At 39.8% G+C, this 10,415-nt stretch overlaps 1 protein-coding gene across 3 annotated transcripts in view; it reads left to right on the top strand.

The window, feature by feature from the left end:
• Positions 1 to 10,185, top strand: part of MPPED1 (metallophosphoesterase domain containing 1) — a 66,242-nt gene extending 56,057 nt beyond the window's left edge. For all 3 annotated transcript variants that reach the window (XM_052790571.1, XM_052790570.1, XM_052790572.1), the window contains 2 exons: positions 3,675 to 3,788; positions 7,388 to 10,185. In XM_052790571.1, coding sequence (XP_052646531.1) covers positions 3,675 to 3,788; positions 7,388 to 7,506 — 233 coding nt within the window. In that variant the 3' untranslated portion in view covers positions 7,507 to 10,185. The remainder of the gene's footprint in view (positions 1 to 3,674; positions 3,789 to 7,387) is intronic.
• The last annotated feature ends 230 nt before the right edge of the window (positions 10,186 to 10,415 follow it).

Genomic DNA, 10,415 nt, shown 5'->3' on the forward strand with positions numbered 1-10,415 from the left:
AAAGACATGTTTGCATTCCACTGCTCACTAATCCTGGGGGAAAGGGCTTCTTTGTGAGCAGGGTTTCTCACAGTAAGGGCATGTGTTCTGATACTTCAGCTAAGTGGAGTCTCATGCCATGCCATAGACTGACTTTAATATGGACCTGTATCGTAAAAGTGGATGGCAGAAATAATTGTTTAGGCCTTGAGATACCAGCTCCAAGCGGTTAGTAGTGGGGATAATCCCTGTTAGGATCCAAGGCATGATGCTGAGTCTTTGATATAGTTTTATTTGTAAGTCATATTTAAAACTTTTTCAGAAGCTTTTTCAGCACTTTTAAAGCTGTTTTTAAAACCGTCTGATCAGCTGTAAAGAAATCCAACCTTCAGCTGATCCAAAGAATATCCCTGTATCTAGCACTTGAAATCCAGTGCTGGGAAGTGGAGAGAGGGGTTCGCACCACCCAACTTCAGCCACCTTGCTAATTTATCCACCAGGCCTCTCCAGGCAGCCTCTGGGATCAGCAGAGGGAAGAGAACCTCTAGAGAGCACTGCAGAGCTGGCACTTAACAGACGTGCTTTAATAATAAATTGAATAGTAAATTTAATAATTGAAAAGTAATTTAATAATTGTAGTAATTCTGAGGAAGAGCTGACCATCTCCACTGGCTGTAATGGGATAACATGAATTCCCCCCATCTCCATGTCTCAGTGTTTGTTCTCTTTTTTTGAATTCTTAAGCTTCAACCGTCCTCCAAGGATTTTCTTTTTTAAAAGTTCCCATTTCTTTGTCTTTTTTCTTACTGATGCATTAATAGATGGCTCAGGCACAGAACCCTCTGCCTGAGGGCATCAGCTGTTGGTCTCCCTGACACCCATGGCAACAAATACATGACGCTTCAAAAGAAGTTAACACTCTGCCTAACTTACAGAACCTCCTTATTGTGTAGCTCTGTCCACAGACATTTTGGGAGACAAGATCCTCCTTGACCTTCCCAGCCAGTTATTTTAACCAGAAAGCTGATTGATTACTGTTGTTCTGATCTTGGACAGCATCACTAGAGCTGTCCCTAATGATCATAAATAGCAATCAGTGCAAATTCCTTTTTTTTCCTCCAGCATGGCTGCCTAAATTGTGTCCATCATCCATTTTCTGTGCTGCTTTCTCATTCCCTCAGTTCAAAAGAGCGCGCATCCTCCTAAACTAATTAATACTGCATTATTAGATCTAGAATTGTCTGCATAGATGCAGAAGCACCATTAAGAGTTAATGGACTTCGTGTTTCTAAGTCAGTTAGTCAACGTAACAAAAATCTGAGTAATTTTTCTTTTCTGTTTTAGAGTAGTACTTTGGGATGAAACCAGGGCGGGGATACATAGGAGGTTCACGCAGGATGAGAAAGCAAAGGTTAAAACAGCTATTATTGACCATTTTATTAGTAACCTGTTTATTATTAATGAAGATATGATATATAGTTCATAGCTTTTGAAATACAGTATTCGTGATTATGGGATCAGTACTAATGCTCATTTCTATATCAGTGTATTTTTGTTACTTTTATGTATAGTATAACTTTTTAAGTCTTTTACCTGCTTCCTAAAGATCTGCACTTATGATTCTTTTGTTTATCTTCAAAAAGTTCACTTTTCTTCTCTTTGTTTGTTTTTAATTTAATTTCACCTTTAAGTCTTCATTTGTAGCTGTCTGCTTGATTGTCTATGACAAAGATTTATACTTTCCTGACAGCTGCAGAAACCTGTTTCAAGTAACCAAACATTAAAAAAACCCTAAGATGAACTCTAATTGTTAGCTAGGTGTAATCAATTATTCTTAGTTTGTGTAGTCAGGTGTACATAATAAGCTGCAAACATATGGGAAAGCTTCAGAAGGGTGATAATGCATGTAAACAAAAACATGTTCAACATAAATAATGCTTAATTTAATGGAGAAGTTAATTTTATGGATTTTTGTTTGTGAAGTTTTTGAAGTGGAAATACTTTTGGCTTTATGTTCACCACAGACATTTTGACAATTAACTGTTTCAAATCATCGAAGTAACAAAACCTATGGTTATAATGCATTTGCTCTGAAAAAAGCATGACTGTATTCCAGAGCAGTTGCTGGCCTCACTTTGACATCTTAAATACTTATTATTTTCTACAGTGAATTTTGACCTGTGTTGGATACCAAGAGCGACTGGTAAAATCAGTTACCAGAACTGAGCATTGCTCTGCTCTTTCTGTAATTCAGTGGGGTTTTCTCTCTGTACATGCCCCAACAGGAGCCAAGCATTATCTGAATGAATTGGGAGTCTATGGCCATTATCAGAACTTCCTCTTTCTGACACTTAGGATGCTGCGTTCCCAACTAATTTCTGAAAATTGGACTTAGCTCTCTGAGTAACTATGATACAAGGGCAAATTTTTACTATTTTCATAAAACCCCACAGTATACTGAGCCTAGTTTTCAAGCACTGGCATCTAAAGCGGTATTTCTCAATGTGTGAACCTACCCTGAAGCTGTAGCAAATCTGAGAGCTTTTCCAAGATCTCCAATACCACCGTTATGGTCTTTTAAGCCAATTGGTTAGCTGCTATTTAGGCATGCTTGAGTGGATGTCAAAAGTAAACATATGAAAACTAGGTCCAGACTTTATAGCGCTCTGGCTGACTACTGTTTTCTCAAAGGCATGCTGTTGAAGCAATCGAAGAGATACAAAGCTATGACAGGCACACAGGGAGAGCACCAGAACAACTAAAGAAAACCAAAATGATTATATCTTTTAGGTTTCCAAACTTGAGCCTGATGAAGGTGGCAGAACAATAGAAAGAAAACTAGATTGGTTATTGCAAACCCTCTAATACAACAACATGCTTCTTATACTACTACTCTGAAGGAAACATGAGACTTCAGTTGGCAGTAAGCTTCCCCCTGCAGTATGTTTTCAGACATATAAGCAAGTTGGTAATAAATTTTTGTCTGTATTAATAAAAACCGCATTTTTATACAAACTTTGTGCAAGTAAATATAGCACTTAAAAACATCTACTGCAGAAGGGCTGAGTTTCTCTTCCTGTCTGAGGTCCATAGATTTAGGCTAGTGGGGCTTGCTGTGTCATGAGGTGCTTAAACCAGTTTTGCTTCAGGATGTTGATTTTAGGCATGCTGTGGGTTCCTCACCTGGGTTCCACTACTGTAAGATTCAATGTGATAACAATATAGTTTTATTATTAGCAACACAGATTCCATTACATCAGTTAAAGTGTTCAATTTAAAAAAACAGATCCCAGAAGTAGATTTAAATAGCTAAATGTTTATTTAGATTCTTTAGAGACACTTTGGACATACTTCTCTTTACACCTCACTCTCTTGAAGAAGAATGGAAAAAGCATTGAGTTTTCCCATTAACAAGAGTGTAAAAATGCTTTAATTGCAGTGGGTTTTTTTCCTTGAAAAACAACTGGCAAGAGTTCTCATAGTCATTTTTCTTCAGATGAGCTTTTATGGTTTTCCTCAAGTATTTTTCCTTCCTTCCTCTTCTACTTACCAAGGCAAACACTGTTTTTTCCCTGTCAATTCTTCTATGGCTGCTTATGAAAAACCATAAGACATGAAATCTCAGAACTGCTGTATAGCAGTACAGCTTTGTAGATAGCCTGTCTTCTTTTAAAGTTTTCATTTCTTTTCCAAAGGTTTTCTAGACTGGGTTCCTAAGAAAATGCAACGGGTAGGATGTGTTGAGCTGCTGAACACTGTCCAGAGACGAATACAGCCAAGGCTTCATGTTTTTGGACATATCCATGAAGGTCAGAACACATTTCTTTCTATATATATTTAGAAACCACAAACACAGAACTTGTCTGGTTTAATTAGCATTTTCAAACTTGAATGTCTGAACTGAAGCACTTCTGGATTTCAGATACTTACTTAGCTGCATATATGGAGATGAAATTGGCTGATACCCACTTTTCAATATTTGTACATCAGCTTCTTTCAGTTCCTGCATCTGTAAAACAGAGTGATGCCTCCTTCACAGAGGATTACTGTGAATTTTAAAATAAGAACATCAAGTCCAGTAGTTACAGAAAGTGACTAAGTATGAGGATTGATGGATTGTATTTCCCTCTGCTGAATCTCTGTGACTTAAGATAATTCATGTAAGCTCTCTGTGTCTCAGTTTCTGTGTTTGTAAAATGGGTAAGAATGCTTTGAGGGGTGCTTCCAAGGCTTAATCTTTAAGATTTTACAATAAAGGTTGTCTCTCCCCATCATTGCGTATATGAAGTTGAAATCAAGAGAGATGTCACCACTGACTTGTGTAGAAGTTCAAGGTATTTATTCATGTATTTATTTGCTTTGGCAGGGGAAACATTTTGTACCCAGAAAAAACAAAGTGGTTCTCTTGACTATTTGATTTTTAACTGGAAAAAAATGAGTTCCCTTCACATAAGTTAGTAACCAGTGACAAACATGCTCCACTGAAGTCAGTGACAGCAGTTCATCACCAGGCAAAGGGAAAGGTAGATGCTGTCTGCTATAGAAGTCTGTCCTGTTCACATATCGTGGCAGCAAGACTTCAAGCAGTGCCCCCACCAAAGAAACCACTGGGCTGTGCTGAAGTGTACCCATTGGCCCGTAAGCATGTATTATCAGCTGCTTAGTTCTTGGCAATGTTAACTTACTGGCAGGAAAAGGTGCTCCACAACTGCCAGTTTTCTGCTTCTGGGACTGCTCCAGCCTTTGATGTAGGATCTCTGTGCGTCTCACCAGTGTAGAAATGAACAAATGGAGAAACTGGAGTAGCTGGCATTCAGGTACTTCTGTTTTTGTGAAGAACCATTACTCTTCACAGAAATCCCGTTCTGACTTGCTGCTGGGGGTTTTCACCATGCTAAGTTAGAAGTGACATTGCTGAGAGGTGTGCTGGTGTGAAATTGGTGGAGAAGACATTCAGATCATTATTTGACAGCTCAGGGATTAAGTTCATTCTCCTCTTGTGTCTCATCTGGGGTTACCTAATGCCTAGTTAATGTCTAAAGTGCTGTTAAATCACAGAGTAAACAAACAATGCATAGGCAGTATTTTTTTCTAACTCTTTGCTGTTAGAGCAGTCGTTGAGATTCCATACAAGAGAGCTGGTGAATACAGTTCAAACTCATTGTCTTTTCAGAAATTGTAAGCCAAGTGGTTTGCAGGGGATATAAGCAAACAGTTAGCAAGCCATGAAGCTTCAGGCAGGTAAACAAAATCACATCTGCTAAGACCAAGCCCAACTTTGGCTCCCAAGGGAAAAGAATGGCACCTCCACAGAATGGTAAATCTTGTGAATTAATACAGTTGGCAGAGTAGGTATCGGAAACAAGGTACTCTTCTTGTTAACTATCATAATTTAGAGAAAACAAATGGGGAACTGCATAGCCTGTTTTGCAGTGGGATGCTAAATCTCTGCAGAGGAGAATTCCCATTGCAGACAGCCTGTGCAAACGAAGCTGCTCTTTGTAGAGAGAATGCATGATTTGAACAGATGAGTTCTTCCCCTGACTGAGCATAGCTACATCTGCAGAACTCATTTACTGAACATCCGGGAGGAAGAGATGCTTAGAAGAGATGTTTCTTCCCTATTCCCCCTCTGCACTGCTGTCTGCCAAAAAATACCTCTACACATGGGCTTGCTGCTGATTGACCCATGGAAGTGACAAGCAGCATGGCAGGGACTCCGGCTAAAATCCTGGTTTGCCCATCACAGCCAGTACTTGGCTGAGGTCATGGCCAAAGAAACTCTGTTGGCAGTGGGGTAGGAGTGAAAACTGTAGCGTTAGGAATCTTCCAGCAAAAAGAGCGTATTAGCAAGCTGATTCTGTTCTCTCCAAATGTGTAGCCGAGGAGACGGAAAGTCCCAGCAGCAATGCTGACTGTCCTCCATGCAGTTTGTGTTTTATACAGAACAATTGTTCTGTGGCAAACAGCAAATGATTTAAAGAAATGTCTGTGACAGGAACCTGACAGAGTTTTCTTCCCTCCCTAGTCCCTAATTATAGTGTGTTTTTTCCATGGGGAGTCCAGGAGGCCCTGCATTATTCAGGGTATTCTAAGGAACAAAAAAGAAAGGAATTTGGCTACTGTTTCTTTGTTTGTAAATTATGCAACTATCAATGCTTCTATAAGACACGAAATCGTACTCAGGAAAACTGTAGGATCCTAGATACCTAGGATTTGAATAGCTGGAACTCAGTGTATGTAGCAATGAATACATTTCACTATTAACTTCATTAACGGTGAGACTGAATCTTAGTACAAATGCTTTTGACCAGGTAGTTTCCCCAAAGTCATATATTTCTGATCGTGAATGCATTTCTTCATATTGATCATAATGTTTCAGTGCAAGTTTCCAACATTAAGCTTTTAGTTTTAGTGTAATCAAGCTTATGTTTTTTCCTAGTCATTCATGAAAAGATTTTTGACAATGGAGAGTGTGTCTACTTTTTCATAACACCAGGGCAGTTAAAGGTTGCTTCTTGACTTTCTGAAACGGCATTTCACTGTATTTCTACAGGCATTAGAGCTGGAAGTTTGATTTTCTGCAGGTTTAGCTCTGGAATTGTTTGGCTTGGGTGTCCAGTCAGACATGAGATGTAGTTAAAGCTTTTTTGCCACTGGTGAGACATACAGAAGGGTGTTTTCTCCCATGGAAATGTTATGGTGTCTTAGGGCGTAAATTCCCCTTGTCTGTCAGAGAACGCATTAATAAAGCCATTTTTTCTCTACCTGGGCAGGCATTTTAGTGTCTTGCCATCAAATTTGGTGGAAATTGGTCAACAAGTTCAAACACATAGGAAAAAGAGGTTCCTACTAGACAAATCCCACCCAGGTGCACATGCACACATACTCCCCTTAGTCAAGCAATGCTTTTTCTTCATTGGTAGCTTAAAAGATGTACAACACAGGACAGAAAAAAAGGTGGAAAGATGAAAATTGCACAAAGTTTGCTGCACTGGTGACTGCAAACCTAAATGATCAGAAGTGTGTTTTTTTCAATGCTGCAATGGCCTAAGCTCTATCTTCTCATGCTTTCCAAAACTGAGAAGGTTTTAAGAAAAAGCTTTGCAGAGGGATATATCTGTCTTTCTAAGGAAGTTTGGTGAGCTGGCTGCCAGAGATTATAGCCACTAGCTAGCGAGGGTCCATTTTGCTTTTCTTACACAATTTAAAAGATGGCAAAAAGTTCTGCTGTAAGACAAAGATGGTATTAATTCAGGAGACGTTTATGTTTTGCATGAAGAGAATTTTTAAATTCATTCTGAGTAATAAATATGGCATTTATTGTTGTGTGATAAAGGTGAATAATTAAAAAAAAAGAAGGTAATAATGAATAATGAGACTAATCAGAGATGTTCTTTCTTTGCAGGTTATGGTGTCATGGCTGATGGAACTACTACCTATGTGAATGCATCTGTGTGCACTGTGAATTACCAGCCACTCAATCCACCTATAGTTATTGACTTACCTACTCCAAGGAACACATGATTATAATGAGGATTTAAAGTTGTACCCAACACATTAGCAACTTTATATTGCTGGCTGAGAATCCCAATAGGGAACCATTCAACAAAAAAGCAAAAACCTTCTTCTTTTTTCCCTGCTAGCTCTTCACAGATAAATTTTGAGTGACAAAAGTGGATGAGAAACAAAGACATTTTGGTGCCAGAAACAGATTAAAGACTTTAACATTTCACCATTAAAATATTTGTGAACACAGAAAAGTGAATGCATTCCACATATATATATACATATACATATATATATATCTCAAGTAGGGACTTTTGTATATACCGTACATTATATTGGACTTATTAAAAGAACAATGTCTTTCAAACGAGTGTTTCTTTAAGAAAGTTTGCAGTTTAAACTTAAGTGTTTAGACTAGGATTTCCTCATTTCAGATGTTTCCCAGTGAGCTCTTGGTAAAAGAAAAATGATGGTAAAGATGTTTTCCCTTAATTAACACAGCAAATATAAAAGATGGTGCACGAATGACCAGTCACAGGAGGAAAGCTATTGCTTCAAGTCCTCCAGGTCTAAGTCTTTGCATCTATTCAAAACCAATGCAATAGAGGCCCTAATTCACTGTACTGAAATGAAGTTTTACTACATCTGGCATTACAGATGGTAAGGGAAATGGTGCATATTGCTGGCATGCTGTAAACAGCTCAACATTCAAGAAGGGAGACTGTGTTAAGTGCAGTATAAACTCAGGAATTTGTAACCTGGCCTCGCCTGTGAAAAAAAGGATGACATTTCCCTTAAAAAAACACCAGACACCCCCCTCCCCCCGTGTTTTCATATGGTAAGGCGATATGTGATTGTATGTAAAAAGAGAAAAAAAACCCACAAAAAACCCAGCCAATGTTCAGTAGTGGTATTTTAAATAAAACCCACTGAGTCTATTTGTTTAAAATCCGTTAATGGAACATGCAGCCAGTGATTAGATTACTGGTTTGAATTTGGCCCCAGTCAGAAGTGATTAAATGTCATTATGATCATTTTGTCCTTGAGGAACGTTACGGATGTTGAGGGGAAGGGGTCATCCCAAGGTGGAGTTTGGGCGTTCACTTTTGGGTAGCTATGTAGTAGCATAAGTGCGATGAGTAACAAGTACACCCCAATGGGTACAGAGCAGGGGTCACCTCACGGAACTTGTCATTGCTGTTTGCCCGCTCATGGACACCGCTGAGAGAGGCCCAAGAGAAAATCATCAGCCGAGTTGAAATCCATCTGTCGTGTTGCATGTGATGCCAGGCAATGTGGGGGACGTGTCAGGAGCTGGTTGGGACGGCCAACTGCCATGGTACTGCCCATGCGGCTTTCCTGCAGGTTAACAGAGATGTTGGAGCTGCTGGGATTTCAGTCCCATCCTAGGCAGAAACTTGAGAATTGATTACAAACCCACGAAAAAAAAAGTGCTTCAAATGTGTCCTACAAGAAATGGGTTTCTGCCTTGAACTAATAAACATCTCCATGCTCAAATAGGAGCCTTTTTGCCTTGATGGAGATAATTTAACTAACTGCTGTATTCTGCACGTGGACATCCTGAATTTGGGGCTCATGGCATCAAGACACTGATCTTGTTCACACACATTGAGCAGATTATCGCACTGCCAATACAGGGTTGTTTGCGGGTCTGTGCATAGCCCACATCTGCGCATAGCCCACATCTGCATACATGCATTGGATCATTGTGTATGTTACTTTTTGCCTGATACATGGATGTAAATGTGAGCTTCATGTAGCAGCTGCGTGTACGTTATATGCATACCCAATTTAAAATACCTGTGTTGCAAAACAAGGCTATGTCAGCCTCAACTCTAAGCAAGCTGGGCAGAAACATTGCGTTTTGCTGGCTTCCCGTGGCAGCAGCTCTTCCAGCTGCTGCTGGGAGCAGTGACGTTGGAGCCCAGTAACTAACACATGCTGTGGACCCACCAGAAACCACCAGACCACCAGAAAACATGAGAAGTCACAGGTCTGTCATTTCTTGTAAGCTGTTGGGTGACTTGGGGTCTAAACTAATGTGCTGCTTTTTCCTGAAATGAAAGCCTAAAACGATCGGTGATGCCTGCAGCTGGTTTTTGGGTGAATAGTTCACAAGCACATGAGCAGTCCGCCGTGAATTCAGGTGGGGCCACTTTTGTCAAAACTAGTGGTGTAGAAATTGCAGGATCAGCTCCTAAATCAGCAAGGACTGAAATTCATAGTTGAATATGAATTCCCGCCATCATTGGGAAGATGAGCAATAGTGTGTAGTTAGAATAAAAGTGTCTTAGCTAGTCACAATTCAAGCGGTTTGCAACAAATGTGACAGGAAATTGGCTGTTCGTTAAAGTCTGAAATGTTTACATTCGCTCACGGCACTTAAGAGACTAAAATGTTAAAGTGAGGGAAGAGGTCCTTTTATTAGCCTCAACAAAATTTCTATGTCGACCATAAACTATTCTCTTAAAAATAATTTTTCCTAAGGTATCTTCAAAATACTGTGTATTTTTATGTGGAAAGGATACGAAAGCAGCTGTTACTTCAAAAATATCATTTAAAGTACTTGGGGTATCAAAGCTTAAAGATTATTTAATCATTTTGGCATATCTTGATTGTTGTTGTAATTTTTGGTCAAGCATGTTAGACAAATAAAGTCTTAAAAAAACCAACAAACCACCAAAAAATAAGGCCTCTTTATATCCACCTCATCTGTTCAGCTCCGTGTGGGAAAGGCTGCCTGTCTTCTCCAGGTGTAGGAGCCAGGCTGTGGGACATGGAAGTCGTTATCACGAAGGACTGCGGCTCAGCTGGGGGTTCAGCTGGCAGAGGGGCTGGGGGCAGTGGGCGGAAGGTACCGCGCTCGCTCTGCCGGCTCCAGGCTGCCGCATCTCCTGCCGAAGGGA

This window comes from Harpia harpyja, chromosome 6, assembly GCF_026419915.1.
Source record: "Harpia harpyja isolate bHarHar1 chromosome 6, bHarHar1 primary haplotype, whole genome shotgun sequence".
In the NCBI taxonomy this organism is placed as follows: domain Eukaryota; kingdom Metazoa; phylum Chordata; class Aves; order Accipitriformes; family Accipitridae; genus Harpia; species Harpia harpyja.